This window comes from Mycteria americana, chromosome Z, assembly GCF_035582795.1.
Source record: "Mycteria americana isolate JAX WOST 10 ecotype Jacksonville Zoo and Gardens chromosome Z, USCA_MyAme_1.0, whole genome shotgun sequence".
Lineage (NCBI taxonomy): Eukaryota > Metazoa > Chordata > Aves > Ciconiiformes > Ciconiidae > Mycteria > Mycteria americana.
The window spans coordinates 30,750,002-30,773,442 of NC_134396.1; the positions used below are offsets into that span (position 1 = coordinate 30,750,002).

The 23,441-nt window shown below is 41.4% G+C and overlaps 1 protein-coding gene across 1 annotated transcript in view; it reads left to right on the top strand.

The window, feature by feature from the left end:
- FOCAD (focadhesin) overlaps window positions 1–23,441 on the top strand; it is a 144,466-nt gene that overhangs the window by 25,318 nt on the left and 95,707 nt on the right. Inside the window, exons 6-11 of the mRNA XM_075526933.1 lie at window positions 440–541; window positions 2,521–2,725; window positions 4,971–5,177; window positions 5,632–5,719; window positions 6,415–6,617; window positions 18,674–18,931. Of these exons, the coding sequence (XP_075383048.1) occupies window positions 440–541; window positions 2,521–2,725; window positions 4,971–5,177; window positions 5,632–5,719; window positions 6,415–6,617; window positions 18,674–18,931 (1,063 nt within the window). The remainder of the gene's footprint in view (window positions 1–439; window positions 542–2,520; window positions 2,726–4,970; window positions 5,178–5,631; window positions 5,720–6,414; window positions 6,618–18,673; window positions 18,932–23,441) is intronic.

The window sequence follows — 23,441 nt, forward strand, 5'->3', positions numbered from 1 at the left end:
AAAGTAGTATGTGGGATGACAGTCACCTTGATTGGTCTCAGGTGCTGGAGATTTGTACCTATGCTTGAAAGACTGGACTGATGTGTGATGTGGTTCAAATTTTTCTGTGGTATTACTTGGAGCCCACTGCTAGAGCCCAGTGCTGCTACCAAAATCAGGCCAAACATTTGAACAGTGATCCTTAGATATTTATTAAAACAAAAAAAAAAATCAGACCGAGACTTTTTGAATAGAGGTTTTGGTTTAATCTTGTTTCCTGGAGTTCCTATAAAATATGCTCTTTTGACAGTGTAGCAGTCTTGGCAAAGCTGGTAAAGGGACTTGGTGATACCAGGGGGTTAAATTGTCTATTTCTACAGCTGCTTTTATTTTGAAGATAGTTATTTTGCACACTCACTTTCTACATTATAGATCCAAATGTGATTTCTTTGTGTTTCAGGAACACTCCTCATCCATTAATCAGTGTCCTTGAGAACAGACCTGATTGCTGGCCAGTTCTGCTGCAGCAGTTAACAGTATTTTTCCATCAGTGTCCAGAGAGGTAAATGAATGAATAATTAAAAAATAGCAAATATAGATACACTGATACAATTCAGTTAACTTTTTTCTTGAAGGCAGCTGCAATGAGCAGTAAGAATTCTTGTCTTTTAAAAAAGATAATTATAAAACCAACCTAATGACACCATTTAAAGATTAAAAATAGAATATTAATAAAATACTAGAATAATCCATCAAAAATCGATTTTTATAGTTTTTTTCTTAATTCTTTTATGTTGATATAATTTTTATGGATATGGAAAAATTGGTGCAAAATTGATAGCACCTTTGGAAATTTTTTTAATATAAGCAACTTTGATTATTGTCTTTGTCAAGATTTTGACTGCTTAGTCAAAAAAGATGAGTAGTATGCAGGTATAACTCATCTATATAAAATAGTGGGATGATAAAGGGAAAGCACAGGCAATTATATCTCACAGTAAAGGATGACGTCTTTAAAAATGATGTATGCTTCTTGATTAAAAAAAAAAATAGACAAAAATCAGTGGCGCAGCCTTAATATAAAATATCTTTAACAATGAACAAATATCCAAGCTACCAACAATTTCAACATTTCTTCATGCTTACCTCCAAAGAACTTGTCCAGTAAAGCTTCAGTGTAAGATACAAAATGCTGTAGCAGCCTTAAAGCCAAATGTTTTCAGTGATTTTTATACCTATATGTATGCTTTTCAGATAAAAAGTATCTCTCTCCTCCTTTTTTCTGGAAGACTCATACAAATCCAACAGCGTAATAGTACAGTGAAATTGACTTCCGTACTCTGTTGCTCTGAGTAAACAAGTTTACTCATCTCTTATTAATCTCTTAAGTTTATTAATCTCTTAAGTTTCTAGTGGGCCTGGACTACATGATCAACAGTAAGACTTTTAAGCAAAAGTGTGTTTTGTTCAATTTAATTGATCAGAGTATTTTTAAAATACTGTTTACAGACTTGTTCTTCCACTTAGCTGCTAAATCTAGGACTTGTGAAGGGTCCTGTCAGATATCTGAATGATGGAATGAACAGTGGATTTTTTGCTGGTGGCTTGTTTTGAGTTAAAACAGGAGTTGTTCTTGCTGAAAAGGAAAATACCTTAAACTTCCTTTGCTGCTTTTTGTGCAAAGGTTTTTGTGGAATCAAGTCCTAGACTGAGAATATAGAATCATAGAACCATTTAGATTGGAAAAGACCCTTAATAACATTGAGTTCAACCATTAACCTAACACTACCAAGTCCACTATTGAACTGTGTCTCTAAGCACAATGTCAACAAGTGCCACATACGTTGCTGTAGATCTATTACAGAATTCTGGGCTGAGTCTTGTTTAAAATTGACTATTAATTTTGATTCCCTGTATATTTGTTAATGTATTGATCATTAGCTTTATTTGATTGTTTTAATAATGTCAAGAACAGCTGCTATTCCTAACATGGTCAAGCCAAAATAATTGTTCTGTGGTAAATTTTTTACTGGGAAACCATCTTGGTTAAAGCAGTTCCTCTTTCATGAAATTGTTTAAGACCATTGGGCAAAAACTGTCAAGGAATGCATGGCTCTTTTTAATTGAAATTAGGTTTTTTAAAAAAAGATATTTCTGAATAGTCTTGTCCAAATGCTACTTCAGAATGGCACACTAGTCTCTCATGGCATTCAGCAAGGAAAGTCACTTTCTTGAATGGATGAGAAAAAAAAGAATAAAATTAAGATCTGCAAGTATGTAATGAGTAGTATTCATGCTTAAATATTGAGTCTTTTTGCAATTGCACTTCATTGCATGGTTGCTATATAAGGTCTCATGACCGTACTTTGTACTAATAAGTCAAGGTGTTATGTGAGATTTTGTAATGCCTTTCATAACACCTTTCTGTTAATTGCATCCTGTAAATTATTGCAGGGAATGTCACATTGCTTGGGTTTTCCTTGTCATTTGTTAAGTTTTCAGCAGAAAGCAGTCTTGGCAAACTTGTTTCTTGAACTGCAGGGCACAGAGTTCATGTGTTGGCATAATGGCTCCATTTCTAAGATACCTGTATTGTGAACCATCTCAGTTACGGGATTATGCTGAACTACGAATGGGTTTACTTAAGGTCTTACTTCAGCCTCATGGTCCAAACCACAAAGAAGCACCCTCCGTGCTGGAATGCCAGATTCTTCAACTTCTGTGTGATTTGATTCCACACCTTCAGGTACAGTGTTGCCTGACCCCACCTTTTACAAATAAATGCTATCAAAGCAATGATAGTATTATTATTATTATTGCCTTTCAAGTGTGCAAATATAGCATTCCCTTCCATTTTCTATAGACCTGATTTGTTGGTAGTACAGAAATCTAACAAACTGGCTCTTTCTGGTAGAAGGTAAAACTTTTTAATTGTTCAAATCAGATACACCTGCTAAGGTGTAAATTTACATGTTTAAACACGTTTACTGTAATTATTTGCCACTAGTTGCCTCAGTAAACATACAGTAAACTTGTAGAGATACTCATGAGAGAGAGAATGTTGTCAAGTGGTAAGATATTTGTCAAACATGCCATTTTTGACTTAACATGGATAATATTAAAATGAAACAAACTATATAAGAAGCATGATTTAAGTACTCCTAGATATTCCTTTCTCACTCTTTGTAACAAAGGGATTAGTGGATCTGAAGACAAAACTTAATCCCTCTGGAATACACTGAAGTTTTAATGTATTTTTAAGTTCCATAGTGATCCTTGCTAGGAGCTAGGGATTTAATCTTTTTGTCCCCTTTGGTTAGGGGTCTAGGGTGTTGGTTAAGGTTAATAGCTCTACTTTGCCTCATGCTTTACTGTGACATTGGTTAAGCTTTTTTGTACCTATGTACTTTTTCCTTCCTCTTTAATATTAGAGCAACATCTTCAGTTTCAAATATATTCAGTCAAACATGAGGTGCTGTGGTATTATTGCCATAGAGAGAGGGTTTGATAATATTGATAATGTAAAGCTAAATAGGCTTAATATGAGGATATTTAGTAGCATGTTGCTCCTGAGGAATTTTACTAGTAAAGTCTACTTCTTACTGGTAGCTACTTGTCACAATCTTTTGGACGAATAATACTTTGTATTATACACATTTATCTTGGTTCAGGTCTACTCTTTGTGGTGACAGGTCCATGCTGACTTCTTCTAGTCACGGGGACATTTCTGATTTTGTCTGGATACTACCTGAACTTCAGGATAACATTGTGTCCTGAATGGATGACCAAGCTTCTGACTTGGTAACGTTTAGCCGTAAAAATGGCACTGAAGAAGACGTATAAAATTAGTTATGAACCTTTCTTTCCTCCATGCTTGTTGGCACTTTTTTTTTTACTAGAAATCTGTTGCATTTTTTTAAACTCAGATTAATACTTGAATGTTTTTGTCTTGCCTGAGATACAACTTTCAGAACAGAAAGGGAAATACTTCCTTTGAGAAGCCTGTTTGATGGACTGTTTTATAACCTGTTATTCCTTCTCCTTCTTTCTCTGAATCTCAGGTTCTTCTTATTCTTCCTTTAAGCTTAGCCTTATTTAATACTCTGTATTGTATGAATGCTGAAGTGCTTCCTAGTCATTTTGTCTGACAATATCAACCAAGCTGTCAAAAGTACAGCTCGTCACCTGCAGAATTTTCTGCTGAAAAATTCAGTGGACATGAGGCTTCTGATTAGAGCAGATCATTCATACAGTTTGTTCCAAGGGAGTAAAAATCGGGATGTTATCCTTATTGCTGGCTCCAGAGTTTGGGTTGGAACAGCTGGGTTTGTCTGCAACTAGAATTTTCAAGAGCAGAAATGCTCTCATCTAACACATTAGGATTTTGAGGCAACCTGCTTCTTGAAACCTCTTTACTTGGCTTCCAAGTGTGGAGAGACTGCTTTTGGGTATCGCACTTCAGCTTTTCATTTTTGTAGTAGGTAGATTGCATGGTGCTCTATAAGCAGGTAACACCACTGCCTTTCTCTTTTGAGACATATGTTAAAATCTTGCGTACATACACAGGAAATATCCTAGAGCAGGATGTTTCTGTTAGAAGAATATTTACCTGCCATATGAAATCCCCACACAATTTGTTTTATGCTGCTGAGAGAACCCTGAGAGCTGAATTAATTTGCTATTGATTTTGAGGAAAAAGGGATTTTTCTCATCAGCTACCAAGAAATCTTTTTATTCTTTCACATGTTTCTAATTTTACTTCAAAATATTAAATAGCAGTCCATCTATTGTTTTTTCAGGGAAGTTGGATGAGATTCCTGGGTTTAGTTTACAAATGTGTTTCTTCAAAGTCTTAGTAATATTTGCAATGGAAACATTGCAGAGCTAATAGAACTAATTCTAAACTTGGGGAAATCTGCGTAGATAGGGAAGGGGAACTAAACCAGAATGTGTTTTGCTTTTGTTTTGTTTTTTTAATTACCTCTCTGCAGCTTAAAGACTTACTGCAAGTTACAGAAGCCTTGTTTTTTCTGCAAGAGCTATTCCTCAGCCTACTGCGCTATCCTGTGTTTTGGAAAGTTGAGTTATCCCAGTTTTGTCTGCAACTGTTATGCTTCTGTGAAGTGTGTTTAAATGTAACAGGAGAATGCTCATCTTTGATCTCCTTAATAGAGGGCAACTTCGAGCTTTTAAAAGAGGTAAGAGTTCATGGGGAAAAAAATAAAATAGTTGTATTAAATTTAAAGAATGTCATGTTTAAGACAGTATTGAGAGACATTGATACATGGCATTCATCTGCAAGTGACCAGTGTTGTTCCAAAGCTTCTAATTTTTTTTTCTTGGTTGAAGACCTTCAGAAGGCAAAAAGCTAACTGGTTCTATATATATCAGTTAACATTTTAGTATGGGAGTTGTTTTAAACAGAGTTAAAATGGTTTGAACGAAGTAACAAATTAAAATGTTGTAGTTTTTCAGTTAAAATACTATTTTTACACTATTCATATTCTTCATTGCACGTGCTGTGTTGCTGTGTGTACACTCACTGTGATTCATGAAGGAACTCCTTACAAGGTTTTGGTTGTTGCCCATTTGTACTATTTAATGCCACTGAAAAACCAAGAAGACTTGAACCTCTTTCTCTTTTCCTTGTAGGTATTTCCAGTGGAACAGTTTGTAATTGGGCTAGCGCTTCTACTGCTGCAAACACCAGAAAGTCAGCAAAAGTCTGTCTTGAGTCTAGGTAAAGCTCTTCTTGTGAAAGTGGAATCCACACTCTTGAGACTGTGTCTTTGTTTCTTCACGTTTATGAAAATAAACAGTGCATTCTCTGGAAATTGGACTGGGTGGTGAAACATTTTTTTATAAGCAGGATTTTTCCTGAATTTAAAAAGTGACATTTGATCTAATTGCAATAAAGATAAATTTTCCTGCTACACTGACTTTTTCCATGGATGTTACTGTAGTCTAAGCTCCCTGCTATCTTGGAGCTTATCTGTTTCATTTTTGAGCCAACAACAGGATGTTCTCAGCTGAGATTCATGCACCCTGAATGGTTTCTTTTGACAGATCTTAAGAGGCCAGGCCTGACAGTCATGGCAATGTTTGGCTGAGCTTTTGACTTAGCAGTTTTGATTAGTGGAGTTATTCCAGTAAAAGCGAAGGACTGTGCTACATTCCATTATTGTATTTCTTGCTGCCATTAGGTACTTTGCTATAAACAACAGAAATGTATGGGTCTCTAAATAGAATTGGAGTTTTACCAAAAAGTCTTCTGTATTTTAACTCTGGTACTCACATACTGTAATTCTGGGGACTGTTAACTTTGCTTGACCAGAGTGTTTCCTAGAAATGTTTGTGTCATGCCTAGAAGTACAAATTATGTTAGTTCTTTTTTCCCTACGTGATCTTTGTTTTTCCCCACCTTGTCTTAAATAGCCTACAAGCTCCTTTCCTGTTCAGAAACCCGGAACATCTCAACCACAGCCCTTACTTTGGTGATGCCTGTGCTACAGATCTTATCTTCTACAACAGTTGGGGACTGCTTATCAGAGGATGATTCTGGAAATACCAGGCAGCAGCTGGCTGTAAATCTTTTGGGAATATTACAGGACGAAGGTGTGAAGGATAAAAAGGAATTGGTAAAGTTGTAATGTTTTTTTTCCTTCTTTTGGGGCAGGTAGGGGATGCATTTAACAATTTTGCTGCATTACACCTAGCTACTTGGGAAGGACTCTGCATGTGTGAGCTTCTTTATGTAAGACATTGTATGGAAACACTCGAATATATGTATAGTCCATAAAACTAGATTACTGGTAAAGTGGAAGTATGTTTGTATGCTAGGTATTGTTTTATTTAGGAGATGGGATTTTTTTTACTTTTAGAGACTGTATAGATCAAAGAATTCACCTGCATTATTAATCAAGTAACAGGACTTAGTAGAAAACAAGGTTATGTATACTTACTTTGTCTCTTTCAGACTTGCTTTTTCTACTAATCTATATCCTTTTCCTTACCATCGTATGTGACTGTTAGCTACCATTCTTTCTCCTTTGGCTAAAGAGAGTTACAGAGCACATAAGTGCCACTTACCAAATTTCAGCTCATTGTGCTGGATCTTTTTATCTGTGCTGTTGTTTTTTTGTTTTTATTTATTTACTGATGTCCTACTTAGCTGCCCTCCACCCATTTGTCCCATCTGTTCTAAGAACAGATGACAGCAAGTCTCTTTGATCAAGCTGTGCTTAGCACTGCAGAAGCTAAGCTCCCTTTCTGCTTTACACCCCTGTTGTGTGGTGTAGGGAGGGTGGTGATGTGATAAGTTGGAGCCAGAAAAGGATGATAATTCTGAGTTCTACCGTATCTCCTTGTCCTGAAATCCCTCTCCAACTTCATCCTCCATTTCCACAAGTCTGAAAAGGCAAGCCTATTTGTACTCCTAATGAAAGATAAATGTTTTAAAGTTCACTGAAGCCTACACTCCTATTCTGCTCTGAAAGATTAGTCTGTGGGATGGCTTTAAGTACAGAAGACTGCTCACTTCCTCTTAATGGGACTTTCGAGGTGGCAGACTGTACAGATGTCACTGGAGGTTTGTTTCAGTGAGAGGTGTTCCAAGTACTTCAGTCCTCTATGCTCTGTGTCACTGGCCCATCTGTTTTCTGTGGTGTTTTAGAAGCTAGTTTAATGTCTTACAAAACTACTGGACTACTGTAGCACACAGATTACAGTATATTGTATAACGCTGGCTTCCTGTAACAGAACTTGGTTGTACTAATTCTGATATTCTCCTTGCTTCAGAAAGCATGTGAAAGCTTTTCTGTTAAGGGCTTAAAAAATCTGTGATGACTTTAACTTTTTCTGTTAGCCCTGTTAAACTGAAAAGACACTTCTTTTTATTGGGAATTCTCTAACAGTCTCTTCACTTCTGTCTCACTGATAGGCATCTTTGTGGAGTTCATTGCAAGTAGCATGGCAGGTCTTTGATAATACCTGTTTAGCGGTGAGAATGGGGAGACAGGCACTCATTTTGCCTGATTATTGTTTGTAAAAACTACACCAATAACCTTTGGTTCTCAACTGAAAGATTGAAAAATGTAGAATTTCTATTTAATGTTCCCATTGGTTCAGTCCATTTGTGTTGTAGGATCACATCAGTGCTAAGAGAATACAATCTTGAATGAATTTTCCTTACTTAGACTTTCCTCATACTGGAAATGGGCAAGAAAAGAGGAAAGAAGAAGAAAGCAAGTGTTATGTCCACTGTGAGCAAGCTATGAATAAGAGTATTTAAGAGCAAACATAATTAAGGTATGCTATATTTTCATAGAATCACAGAACAGCCCAGGTTGGAAGGGACCTCGAAAGATCATCTGGTCCAGGCTTTTGTGGGAAAGGGAGCCTAGATGAGATTATCCGGCAACCCGTCCCATTGCATCATGAAGACCTCGAGCAATGTCCCCGGAGAGGTTGTTCCAGTGAATGATTGTCTTCACTGTAAAAAATTTCTTTCTTGTATCAAGATGAAACCTCTCCCAGTGCAACTTGTACCCCTTGCCCCTTGTCCTCTCCGTGTGGCTCCTTGTGAAGAGAGAGCTTCTGTCCTCTTAGTAGCTGCCCTTCAGGATCAGGAAAACTGTGGTGACATCCCCCTTGAGCCTTCTCTTCCCCAGGATGAAAAGACCTAACTTACAGGGCAAGTTGTCTAGCTCTTTGGTTATCTTTCTGGCCCTTCTTTGGACCCTCTCCAGTCTCTCTGCATCTTGTTTTGAATTGTGGGGACCAGAACTGGATCCAGTACTCCAGGTGCAGCCTGACAAGCACTGAGTAAAGTGAGATGATCTCGTCTCTATCTCTGCTAGTAATGCCCCTGAGGATGCAGCTCAGGATCCAGTTTGCCTTGGTCGCTGCAGCGGCACACTGCTGACTCACGTTCAGTTCATTGTCCACCGGGACCCCCAGGTCCCTCTCAGCACGGCTGCTTCCCAGCCACACAGGGAAGCCTGGGCTGGGCTCTTTGGTTGTGCTGTCCCAGAGGCAGGACTTTGCACTTGTCGTTGTTGAACTTCATACAGTTCTTACTAGCCCACTCTTCCAGCCTGTCCAGGTCTCTGAAAGATGGCTCTCCCTTCTGATGTGTCCACCTCACCAGCCAGTTTAGTGGGTGTCATCAGCAAACTTGGTGAGGGTGCTTTCAGTCCCATCATCCAGATCATTTATGAAGATGTTGAACAACGTGGGGCCCGGTACTGATCCCTGGGGGACCCCACTTGTGACAGGCTGCCAGGCTGAGTAAAAACCATTGATCACCACCCTCTGAGTGCAGCCTGTGAGATTATTTCCTGCCTATCTCACCGACCACCCATCCAATCTATATCTTTACAGTTTGTCCAGGAGAAGGCTGTGGGAAACAGTGTTGAATGCTTTGCTGAAGTTCAGGGAAACAACATCCACTGCTCTCTTCATGTCGACAGAAGGTATTTTGTTGTAGAAGATAATCAGGTTAGCCTGGCATGATTTGCCTTTGGTAAATCTGTGCTGGATTTTCCCAATCACTTGCTCTATTTGGTTTGTGATAGTTTCTAGGAGAGCTCATTCCACCACTTTCCCAGGGACTGAAGTAAGGCTAATGGGCCCGTAGTTTCTTGGGTCTTCTTTTGGGCCATTCTTGTAGATGGATGTGACATTTACCCTCTTCCAGTCATCAGGGATGCCCCCTGATCTCCAGACCTTTCAAAGATAATAGACAGTGGCCTTGCAACAATGTCAGCCACTTCTGTTAACAGCCTGGGGTGGATTCCCTCTGGGCCCGTTGATTTATGTGGGTTAAGCCCTTGCGGAGGGCCGCTACTGGTAGGTCGACACATGAGTTGTTGTAGCTGCTTGATCCTGTGAGCTGGGGTCCAGCTACACCAGTAGAGACAAAGGCAAAGAAGATATTGAGAACCTCTGCCTTGTCAGCATTATTAGTAACTCATTTCCCTGCCCTGTTTAGTAATGGGCCTATGTCTTCCCTATGCTTCTGCTTACTGCTCATGTATCTGAAGAACCCTTTCTTCTTCTTGACATCTGTGGCCAATTTCAGTTCTAGCAGAGCCTTAACCTTCCTGTCTGCCCTAGCAAGGTTCTTGTAGTTCTCAGTGGGTATTTGGCTGCCTTTCCATGGCTGGTATGCTTCTTTTTTGCTTTTAAGCACACTCAAAACCTATATTTTCTTCAATGGCTTTTTTTTTTGTCAGTGGTGGTAATGGGGAGTTGTTCTACTTGTAGTACCAAGACTTTGAAAAATATTAGGACGTGGCTAACCTGCACTTCTACTTTGCACTTCAGGGATTTTACATATATATATTTCAGTGTTGGCAAACTGAAATTTTTACCTAACCTGCTTGAATGGGGTGCAGCATTAAAGTGAAAATATGGTGATAGCTTATTTTCATGCAGCTGAAATAAAGGGAGAAGAGAGTGAGTACAATTGTGTAGCAAAACCTTTAGTGAAGTAATGTGGAATAGGAAATATCAATATAACATTTCAGGCTCTATGAATTTTAGTAGTTTTTTCCAAGCATTTAAAAAAACCCAAAAAACTGTAATAGTCTGATCTTGATTTCAAGTCCTACGATCTTTTAGGGGCAGGCAACTAAACAGTACAACTTACAGATCCTTAAGCTCTTCTTAGCCCACAGTATGTCCGTATGTCCTTGGATAAAATTTAAATACCTTTATCAATAAATGGCAGTTTCACAACTGTATCCAGAAGAGATTTTTGGCTCCAAGTGATCTTGCCAGCCAGAGAGATGGCATTATAGATTGCTGAATTTTTCACATACGGTAATTGTAATGCATAAGTAATGGAATAAGCTAATTTTAATGTTATTTTAAAAAGGTCATGTAAAGTACGGGGTACTCTACCTTCCATTACCCAAAATAAATTTACATTGCATTGAACAGTGTGATTAAAATGAAGTTCTGCACTTTTATGGAGAACAGTTTTTGCCACTCAAAATATCTTTTTTCCCTGGTAATTTAAAGGTGAGTGGGACCTGCCCTGTTGGAGTCTGAATTCCATTTTTAATGTTCATTTGGAGACCTCATTTCAAATACTTTCTTGACCTGATTTTTATATAAATGTTCTTCATCTAAATACTGCCTGCCTACTACTGTCTTCATGGAAAGATAATGGAAAGACATTTCTGAAAACATTGCATTTTCTAAGGAAACAAAGAATTAGTAGGAAAAAGGTGGTTTGCCTTGGATTAAGCTTTTTTGTTTTAATGAAAAGCTTTGAACTTCTGCATTAATTTGCAGGACCTTTAAAATTATATACTTTTACATATATAAAAGCCTCAGTTATGAGGATTCCTCATATGTATTTGTCCTGGTTTCAGCTGGGATAGAGTTAATTTTCTTTCCAGTAGCTGATACAGTGCTGTGTTTTGGATTAGTATGAGAATAATGTTGATAACACACTGAAGTTTTAGTTGTTGCTAAGTAATGTTTACACTGTCAAGGACTTTTCAGCTTCCCATGCTCTGCCAGGTGCACAAGAAGCTGGGAGGGGGCACAGCCAAACTGGTTGATCCAAAGTGGCCAAAGGGCTATTCCATACCATATGACATCATGCTCAGTATATAAATGGGGGGAGTTGGCCGGGGAGCAGCAATCACTGCTCAGGAATGGGCTGGGTGTCAGTTGGTGGGTGGTGAGCAGTTTCATGACTTGTTTTTTCTTAGGTTTTGTTCCCCCCTCTCTCTCTCTTGTTGTTTTCCTTTTCATCATCATCATCATAATCATCATCATCATCATCATTATTGTTGTTGTTGTCATTATTATTATTATACCGTTCTTATCTCAAACCACGAGTTTTCTTACTTTTGCTTTTTAGATTCTCTCCCCATCCCACTGGGGGTAGTGAGCAAGCGCCTGTGTGGTGCTTAGTTGCTGACTGGGGCTAAACCACGACAGTCCATTTTGGTGTGCAATGTGGGGCTCAAAGGATTAAGATAACAGCAGATCTGACCAGAGCATGTTAAAATAAATTTGTAATAAGCATTCATTATATTAGTTTAATAGTTGCTGGTGACAATGTTGATTCATTGCTCTCGGAGTTGTGCTTGTTCTCAGAGTTACGTTAGGTAACACCTTACTTGCCATACGTGCTCCCCGTGGTGCTGTTTATCACCTCTGTGAGTTGGATTAAAATTATCGCTTTGCTGTACTGTGTAACGCTGGCTTATGGTATCATAAAATTCTTGGTCGTGAGATTGTACTCCATACTGCTGTCGTCCCCATGCTTCAGGAGCCATCTCACGGAAACTATTAATAATTACACTTTTTAGCTCTTCTCCTCAGAGAGCCAATCTATGGGAGAGACACCTTCCTTCACCTTCCCCTTCTCCTCCAGGCTTTATCACAATAGCTCTTGAGAATTTTAAATATCCTTGGGATGTTCAAACCAGCATGTTCCTATTGCTATGTCTCCTGAATGTGTTTCAGGCCTTGTTTAAGGTTAAACAACTATTTAAGAATACCACACAGAGATCTGCCCCAAGGCTGGATAGTTATGAGTGGCAGGGAGTGTGAGATAGTATGGGCAAGTACTTAGGACAGTGGGCACCTCCTCTGATTTGGAACTTCACCCCTGAACAGGTGCAGGATCCTGAAAAACTAGTAAAATATTTGGAAAAAGTATGCTGTCACCCTGGCAATTCTAGGGAGACACAAATCACTGCAATGTGCTGGGGCCTGGCCCACGCCTACCGAGCCCTGTTCAACACTATTCAGTACCCCCAGGGGGAAGAGAAGGTCTCTGGATCTGGCGACAAAGCAAAAGGCACTGCGGTTACTCCAACCCCTGTGACAGGCACTGCAGCTGAACCAGGGAACCAACCCATGCTGGTATCAGTCGCTCCTATACACAAAAAGAAAACTTGGAAGCAATAGTCAGCTCATTTAGAAAGGGAAGATGAAAGAGCAGGGCCATCACAAAGAGAGGAAGAGGAAGAACTCATGGATGAGACAGAAACCACCCAATCCCTATCCCTGAGTGAGCTGCGAGATATGCAGAAAGATTTCAGCCATCATCCAGGCGAGCACGTTGTCACCTGGCTGCTTCAATGCTGGGATAATGGGGCCAGTAGCCTGGAATTACAGGGTAAGGAGGCCAAACAGCTGTGATGCCTTTCTAGGGAAGGGGGCATTGACAAAGCGATTGGAAAAGGGGCAGAAGCCCTTAGCCTCTGGAGGTGACTCCTGTTAGCTATGAAGGAAAGATACCCCTTCAAGGAAGATGTTATATATCACCCAGGCAAATGGACAAACACGGAGAGAGGTATCCAGTACCTGAGGGAATTAGCCGTGCTGGAGGTAATTTATGGTGACCTGGACAACAAGCAGTTACCCAAAGATCCAGATGAAGTCCGGTGCACACAACCCATGTGGCGGACGTTGGTACGGACCACACCAGCATCGTATGCCAACTCATTGGCAGTAATGACCTGGAAAGATGAAGAAGGACCAATGGTGGATGAAGTGGCTAGCCAGCTTGGGGCATACGAAGAACGTCTCTCTTCCTCCCTCATCTTGGCTGTGGAGAAACTGTGCTGGGAGGTCCAGCAACTCAGAGAGGTTAGGACCTACTCTCCACCTGTACAGACCAGTCAGCTATTAGGAGTCAGCATTCTTCTGCTCAAGAGAGAGGATATAAAGGGTACGCACCATGGGGCACACTCCATGTGACCGTGGAGAGAACATAAGGAAGTGGGATGGAAAACCTACCTCCACCCTAGAGTCACAGCTATGTGAGTTGCAAGGAAAAACAATCACACAAGGAGGTTCTTCCAGGAAAATTGCTGCTCCAGTTTCCAGCAGGCAGTTCCCCAGACAGAGTAGAAGGGCTGATCTTACTCCTGATTTTAATGAAGGAACTCCTGACTCATATTTACAAGAAGTGGGTAACGAGTACTGTGACCATGACTGGAGGGGCCCTGCCTCCAGCCAGGTGGAAGAAAGGGACAACCGGGTTTACTGGGCTGTGTGGATTCGATGGCCTGGCACATCAGACCCACAGGAGTATAAGGCTCTAGGGGACACCGGTGCACAGTGTACCCTAACGCCATCAAGCTATAAAGGGGCAGAACCCATCTGTATTTCTGGAGTGACAGGGGGATCCCAACAGCTAACTGTATTGGAGGCTGAAGGGAGTCTAACTGGGAATGACTGGCAGAAGCACCCCGTTGTGACTGGCCCAGAGGCTCCATGCATCCTTGGCATAGACTGCCTCAGGAGAGGGTGTTTCAAGGACCCAAAAGGGTACTGGTGGGCTTTTGGTATAGCTGCCTTGGAGACAGAGGGTATTAAACAGCTGTCCACCTTGCCCAGTCCCTTGAAGGACCCTTCAGTTGTGGGGTTGCTGAGGGCTGAAGAAAAACAGGTGCCGATCGCTACCACTACAGTGCACCGGCAGCAGTATTGCACTGAGACTCCCTGATTCCCATCCATAAACTGATTCATGGACTGGAGAGCCAAGGAGTGATCAGTAAGACTTGTTCACCTTTTAACAGTCCCACGTGGCCAGTGCGAAAGTCTAATGGAGAGTGGAGACTGACAGTAGACTATCGTGGCCTGAATGAAGTCACGCCACCGCTGAGTGCTGCCATGCTGGACATGCTGGACATGCAGTTCAATACGAACTGGAGTCAAAGGCAGCCAAATGGTATGCTACAATTCATATTGCTAATGCCTTTGTCTCAATCCCTTTGGCAGCAGAGTGCAGGCCACAGTTTGCTTTCACTTGGAGGGGCGTCCGGTACACCTGGAATGGACTGCCCCAGGGCTGGAACCACAGCCCTACCATTTGCCGTGGACTGATCCAGACAGCACTGGAACAGGGTGAAGCTCCAGAACATCTGCAATACCTTGATGACATCATCATGTGGGGCAATACAGCAGAAGTTTTTGAGAAAGGGAAGAAAATAGTCCAAATCCTTCTGAAAGCCAGTTTTGCCATAAAACAAAGTAAGGTCAAGGGACCTGCACAGGAGATCCAGTTTTTAGGAATAAAATGGCAAGACGGGCATTGTCCGATCCCAATGGATGTGATCAACAAAATAACAGCCATGTCTCCACCAGGCAGCAAATAGGAAACACAAGCTTTCTTAGGTGGTGTGGGTTTTTGGAGAATGCATATCCCAAATTACAGTCTGATCATAAGCTCTCTTTACCAAGCGATCCAGAAGAAGAACGATTTCAAATGGTGCCCTGAGCAACAACAAGCCTTTGAACAACTTAAACAGGAGACAGTTCATGCTGTAGCCCGTGGGCCAGTCCGGGCAGGGCAAGATGTAAAGAATGTGCTCTACACCGCAGCCAGGGAGAATGGCCCTACCTGGAGCCTCTGGCAGAAAGCACCAGAGGAGACTCGAGGTCGACCCTTGGGCTTTTGGAGTCGGGGATATAGAGGATCCGAGGCCCGCCATACTCTAACTGAAAAAGAGATATTGGCAGCGTATGAAGGGGTTCGAGCTGCTTTGGAAGTGGTTGGTACTGAAGCACAGCTCCTCCTGGCACCCCGAGTACTGGTGCTGGGTTGGATGTTCAAAGGGAGGGTCCCCTCTACACATCATGCAACTGATGCTACGTGGAGTAAGTGGGTCTCACTGATCACACAACGGGCTCGAATAGGAAACCCCAATGGCCCAGGAATCTTAGAAGGAATTATGGACTGGCCAGAAGGCAAAGATTTCGGAATATCACCAGAGGAGGAGGTGACGCGTGCTGAGGAGGCCCCAGTGTACAATAAACTGCCAGAAAATGAGAAGCAATATGCCCTGTTCACTGATGGGTCCTGTCATATTGTAGGAAAGCACTGGAGGTGGAAAGCTGCTGTATGGACTCCTATACGACAAGTTGTAGGAACTGCTGAAGAAGGTGAATCGAGTCAGTTTGCAGAGGTGAAAGCCATCCAGCTGTCTTTAGACATTGCTGAATGAGAAAAGTGGCCAGTGCTCTATCTCTATACTGACTCATGGATGGTGGCAAATGCCCTGTGGGGGTGGTTACAGCAATGGAAGCAGAACAACTGGCAGCGCAGAGGCAAACCCATCTGGGCTGCTGAATTATGGCAAGATATTGCTGCTCGGGTAGAGAACCTGGTTGTAAACATACGTCACGTGGATGCTCACGTACCCAAGAGTCGGGCCACTGAAGAACATCAAAACAACCAGCAGGTGGATCAGGCTGCTAAGACTGAAGTGGCTCAGGTGGATCTGGACTGGCAACATAAGGGTGAATTATTTATAGGTTGGTGGGCCCATGACACCTCAGGCCATCAAGGAAGAGATGCAACATATAGAAGGGCTCGTGATTGAGGGGTGGACTTGACCATGGACACTATTGCACAGGTTATGCATGAATGTGACACATGCGCTGCAATCAAACCAGGCAAGCGGTTAAAGCCTCTGTGGTATGGAGGGCGATGGCTGAAATACAAATATGGGGAGGCCTGGCAGATCGGTTATATCACACTCCCACAAACCCGCCAAGGCAAGTGCCATGTGCTTACAATGGTGGAAGCAACCACCGGATGGCTGGAAACATATCCCGTGCCCCATGCCACCGCCTGGAACACTATCCTGGGCCGTGAAAAGCAAGTCTTATGGTGACATGGCACCCCAGAAAGAATCGAGTCAGACAACAGGACTCACTTCGGAAACAGCCTCATAGACACCTGGGCCAAAGAGTGTGACATTGAGTGGGTATATCACATCCCCTGTCATGCACCCGCCTCTGGGAAAATGGAACGATACAGTGGGCTGTTAAAGATGACGCTGAGAGCAATGGGTGGTGGGACATTGAAACACTGGGACACGCATTAGCAAAGGCCACCTGGTTAGTCAACACTAGAGGATCTGCCAGTTGAGCTCGCCCTGCCCAGTCAAAAGTTTTACATACAGTGGAGGGGTAGAAAGTCTCTGTAGTGCACATAAAAAATATGCTGGGGAAGACAGTCTGGGTTATTCCTGCCTCAGGCAAAGTCAAACCCATTCATGGGATTGCTTTTGCTCAAGGACCTGGGTGCACTTGGTGATGTGGGAGGATGGGGAAGTGCAATGTGTACCTCAAGGGGATTTGATTTTGGGTGAGAACAGGCAATGAACTGAATGGTATGATGTTAATTGCTATATAATACTGCATGTCATCACTACTGTGGTTGCTACATGCCATATCAATGGTATTACAGTAAGAATTACCTAGATTAAAGAAGAATGAACTTTGATGAGACCAAGCAAAGTGCAGCAGTGATGGAACCAGAACTGGCTTCAGCATGCAACAGTCCAACCCCACGCACCATCTCTCCTGCCCTGAAGCACTGTTATGACAGATGGAGCCCAAAATCATGGACTAAATGAACCCAATGGACGTTTTAGAGGGATGGCCCATAGTCTTAGGGAATGATACCTGTGTGCATATATCAAAGGACAGGAAAGGTGGTGGTGATTAATTGGAATGTATTGGAAAATGTGGGACCTGGGCATGATGTAAATGATTTAGAATAAGGGGTGGATACTGTCCAGGTTTCAGCTGGGACAGAGTTAATTTTCTTCCTAGTAGCTGGTATAGTGCTGTGTTTTGGATGCAGTATGAGAATGATGTTGATAACACACTGATGTTTTGGCTGTTGCTAAGCGGTGCTTACACCAGTCAAGGACTTTTCAGTTCACCCATGCTCTGCCAGGTGCACAAGAAGCTGGGAGGGGGGCGCAGCCAGGACAGCTGACCCAAAGTGGCCAAAGGGCTATTCCATACCATATGGTGTTATGCTCAGGATATAAACTGGGGGGAGTTGGCCGGGGAACAGTGATCGCTGCTCGGGGATGGGCTGGGCATTGACCAGCGGGTGGTGAGCAATTGCATCATTTGTTTTTTCTTGGGTTTTGTTCCACACCCTCCGCCCCTCGTTGTTTTCCATTACAACATAGTGGAGTTTTTTGTGGTTTTTTTGTTTGTTTGTTTAATTTCAATTATTAAACTGTTCTTATCTCAACCCACGAGTTTTCTTACTTTTGCTCTTTAGATTCTCTTCCCCGTCCCACCAGGGGGGAGGGTGAGCAAATGGTATGTGGTGCTTGGTTGCAGACTGGGACTAAGCCATGACAGTATTTTACTACTTTACTGTTTCTAAATGTTACCTTCCGTCACTGCATCTATAGAAGATTTGTTCTGAGAAGTGAAACAGTTAAACAAAAAATGTAAAATCAGATTAACTTAAACTGTGATGTTTTATTAAGTACTATCAAAAATTAAGAGAATTTCCTTAAAATAATGTAGGTGATACTTATACTTTTGTGGTGCACCTGCCATTGTCAGGAACAGAAGCTGTTAATGTGTTCCAGTTTTATTGTGCCCATTTTAGTGAGGAAAGAGCACTGCAGTTACCAGCAGGAACAGGAATGATGGGTGCCAAATAAAGGGGGAACTCCTGAGTAGGGAATTAGCAATCCATTCAAACATCCTTAGTGCAAGAACTCATATAAAGGATTGTAAAGAAATATATTGCAATTTATTCTTTACATTTATGACATTGGGACCCTAAAACAAAGATGTGTTTTGGATGACAGAACTGGATTAGGTTTTTTTCTTTGTTCTTTCATGGTACCTTATTTGTTTGATGGAGAATTTTGTTTGTTTCACTTGTTCTCAGGTATCCTGCAAACTGCTTTTTCCCATAACCAGCTCTTACAGCTCATTGTATACAACCTGGAAGATCTTAGAGCTCATGAAAGAGAAGTCTGCAGTTACTAACTGGTTATCTTCAGTGAAATCACTGCTACCTGTTACAACTCAAGTCCCTGCCCATGTTTTTCTTCTGCTGGCTTATCTACTGATCCAAGAAAATGGAGACAGTCTTTGTGATGTACTCCAGGCTGCTACGGAAATAGCCAAGGCTGATTGTTCTCAGGTAAAAACTTACTGTTACATTTTGTTAGAGCAATTGGGCTGGATTCTGCAGCCCAAGAGAGGCAAGGCGGCCACAGCTTCGTGACTCCAGGTCTGACAAGTGGCAAGACTGTGCCTGTATTCCCCGTGCATATGCAGCACACGCATATACCACATACCTGTGCTAATATGTATGTAACACAGGCACACAGAGTGCTCACAAGAACACACAGAACAGCACCAGAGGCCCCATCCTGCTCTGCTTTCTGGCTGGGCAGGATGGAGGTCTACTAGTAGGGATATATGTACAATGTATGGATATGTACGATATGTACAGTGTGGATCCCTCCAGCAATGGGGCATAGAGTGCACAGTAGGTGTCCTCGGGATCCCAGTCTCACCAGTTGCTGGCATCTGGACATACAAGCCCCTGAGGCCGCAGCTCCACTGCAGTTGCTGATGCAGACTGCCCCCCATCCTGCAGAGAGAGAGACACACACACACGCACCTCTACACATGCACACCTACACACACACATACTCCCCCCCGCCCCCACTGTCTGCGACTCCCCTGGCCCCCAAGTAGGCAGCCCTGCTGTGGTCTCGCCCTTAGACACACATATGCATGCACACGCATATACTCCAAGCTGGCTGGAACTCACCTTTTGTATATCACTTATAGCAAAATATGTATTATGTCTCTGAGTATTTTTTAGTCGTGTAGGCTTAGGAAAAAAAGACTGGCTTATTTGTTGATATTATCTAGTAAGTATGGAAATACGACATGAGGAAGTTGAAAAGAGGCTACTAAACCATTTCTGACTTTTGGTGACCTCATAAATCATTCTCTGTGTTCTTTTGTGGTTACTGGAAGACTGCCAAGTCCCTTCTGATATCTCTGTTCTTGCTTCTTAAAAATATGTGCGTAGTCTTTTGTCTGCTTCAGTACTGAATTCAAGCCAGAATTATGCGGCATGCTTATACTTACCTGCGGTATGCTTATAGTTACATGCAGTATGCTTATACTTATAACCTGGAAAGATAAATGGGGATATCTAGAAAGAGTAATAGGTAATGCAGGAAGTGTTATACAGAAACAATCGTATCTTATTTGTAAAAAAAAAAAAATTGTAGGGAAAGCAGAAGCATTGCTTCAAATTTCAGCTGTGCCATAAAGACAAGCTTTATTTGCTTCATTTTTTTTAAAATTGCTTTCTGTCTCAAAGAGCTATAACTTTCTGCAGCACAAGAGTTGGAAAAAGATACAGCTTATGGGATACGCACTTGATGATTTATGGTGCTAAGCACTGTAGTTCTGATCCAGGGAAGCAGTCCAGGATGTGCTTGCTGTTGAACACATACTGAAATGCTGTGCTAAACCAGGCTCATTATACAGTGCTTTTGGAGATGACTACATTTCTTAAGCCGGAGTAGTTTTTAAACCAGGTGATAGCTTCATCTGTTCCTGCTGTTAACCTTTTGTATGTCTATTCTCAAATCCCTTTCAGGCTGGCCTTTTGTTTTGTTGTTTTCTTGTATGGGTGTGTTTCATAATGCACTCAAATTGATACAGATTTGGGAGCATGTGATTTCTTTAATTTTTTTTTCTCAGTTTGACTAAATGTTTTGTATTTTAAATTTTCTTTATTGTCTTTCTAGCATTGTATTCAGTCATAATTTTGCTTTGTAATCAGGTTTTGTGAGGATTAGTTATTTTATATTTCTAGGCATAAATGATGCTAGTTCCAGTTTTTTTGTTTTCTGTCTTTTCAAGTGTTGAAATTTTTAACCTCTGTATTAAAGATAAAGGTTTGGTTTTTGGATGGTATGTGGAAAAAATAATTCTGACTCCTGTTCAGACACACAGTAACAGATTGAAAAGTCCAGTTTTCAGTCTGGAGAAAATTGCAGGGTTTCGCTGTAGCATTACTGGTCAGGACTGTAAGTGTTATGTGGGCATGGAAGAACAAGTAGAGTATGTTAATTTACGTGAACTGTAAGACCACTGCTCTGAAAAGAAGAGTGAAATGTATTATTTACATCTTAGCCAAACCAACTGTAGCTGGGTTTCCAAGAAGTGCGTAACCTCCAAACACATTTAACCCATTGCGTTTCTCGCTACAGCTTGAGAAAATAGACACATACAATACTTTGGAGGGAGGAATAAAAAAGGGAAGGTTTCATTGGTCTTTAAAGGATTTTTCGTTGTGGCATCTGTAGCATAGCCCTCCCCCCTCCGCCCCCCCCATTTTGGTTGGTTGGTCTTTGGTTTTTGACTGGAACAATTCTAGAATAGTTTAGGTTGGGAGGGACCTTTAAAGGTCATCTAGTCCAAGCCCCCTGCAGTGAGCAGGGACATCTTCAGTTAGATCAGGTTGCTCAGAGCCCCATCCAACATGACCTTGAATGTTTCCAGGGATGGGGCATCTACCACCTCTCTGGGCAACCTGTTCCAGTGTTTCACCACCCTCATTGTAAAAAAACTTCTTCCTTATATCTAGTCTGAATCTACCCTCTTTTAGTTGAAAACCATTACCCTTTGTCCTATCGCAGCAGGCTCTACTACAAAGTCTGTCCCCATCTTTCTTATAAGCCCCCTTTAAGTACTGAAAGGCTGCAATAAGGTCTTCCCAGAGCCTTCTCTTCTCCAGGCTGAACAACCCCAACTCTCTCAGACTTTCTTTATAGGAGAGGTGTTCCGTCCCTCTGATCATTTTTGTGGCCCTCCTCTGCACCTGCTCCAACAGGTCCATGTCTTTCTTTTACTGAGGACTCCAGATCTGGATGCAGTACTCAGGTGGGGTCTCACTGGAGTACAGCAGATACGGATGCAGCATATTGGGAAGAGGTATAGCAGTGAAGAGGAAATTGCAAACTAAACTGAAGGGTGCAGCCAGCTTGAGCTGTCTGCAGCACATCTGTAGCACACGTCAAGCCACAGGTAGCCATCAGTTGAACTGAAAAAAGTTACTGGGCAATTTGGTGTTATAGTACATCCATGCCTGTTACGTGAATTGAATAGGGAAGTGTTGTGCTTTGCTCATTTTTTTGTATTTTGAAGTTCCTGTTTTGTCTTGTGCATGCTGCTATCATTATGCTAATGTTAGTATGGTATTTCATTTTAGTTAATACACAGGTAGTTGCAGATTCAAGATGAGAGAATTTATACAAAGCCTGAATTACAGTATTGATACTTGCTTTAGGAAGAACCTGGAAGGCTACACAGCTCATTTACAGTTCAAAATAGGAACAGGATCTAGTTCCTAGATAATTATATTTGAAGTATTTATTCAGTGCCCTTCGTATACTCCTTGTTGAATTGTGTGTAGAACAGCTGCCCTGGGATGTTATAAGTCTGATGTCAGTGGAAATTCTGTGCTGCTAGAAGTTAGAACTGATTCCTCAAAGTTAGGCATCTGGTGGAAATGTGCAAAATGAAGTGCTTTTTGTTCTTTTCAGGATATCTTTTCCCATATTTACTTTGTCCACTTAATGGTTCTTTCTTACTTCCTTAGAATGACTGTTATTTTCTTGTACGTGGATGAATTCTTTCTCTTAAACTACACGTTTAAAATTCTTCCATTCTGTTATAGCCTTGTACCTCTTCTAGAGGTTAGTTAAATAAAACAAAACAGGGGAGAATTAAAAAGCAGAAAAAAAGCATAACAAAATATGTGAGCAAGTCAGAACCTCACAGTACTCTTCCCAGAGCAAAAGATTCTTTCTCAGACAGATGTGGCAAGAGGGCACTTGAAGCTGCTTTTGCTGCTTCATGCAATATTTAGCTTCCTTTTAATTTGTCACCTGCTTCTTGTCACTCCATTTAACTTAAGATACCAATGCTGTGTGTTAAAGTTAAAACCTTATGGTGAAAAATAGTGGATCACAAAGGGCTCTGGTGGTCTGTGACAGGGAGAAATAAATATATTGCAGTAAGAGTTCCCAGGTTACTTTTCCTGACATGGTAAAACTCCAGACAACCTATGCTAGGAGAGCTGTTTACCAAATGGTGGTGGTATTGCTGCTGATCACCAGGTACAATGGCATGCTCTAATATTTTTGGAATGAGCATGGTGTAGAGTTCATTCAGTAAGTTGTTACTTAACTGCTTTGAAAGAAATGGAAGCCTTGAGCATTTTTTAAGCCTTTCTTAACAAGTGGCTTTATGCTTTTTATGTTAGAATATATTAACCGCCGCCCCCCCCCCCCCATTTTCTTTGTTGAAAGATAAAGGAAACCGTCGATTCGAATATTGTTTCTAAAAGTGCAGGTTAGTGTTCTGACCTCAGGATATAGGTTTACCGTGGTCATCAATTCACAGCTAGAAAAAGGTTTTCTGCATTACTAACAAGGCTAAGGTTTCTGTTAAGAAGTGTTTCATTCATGAGTTTATCATCATCAGAGGTCTGGGGTTTTGGGTTATATGCACTGTAATAGATTTGAGGGGAGCATTGTATGAAGTACATCACCCGTTAAGACTTTTTTTTTTACCAACACTAGTATAGAAGTGGCCTTACTGTATGCTATTTTAGC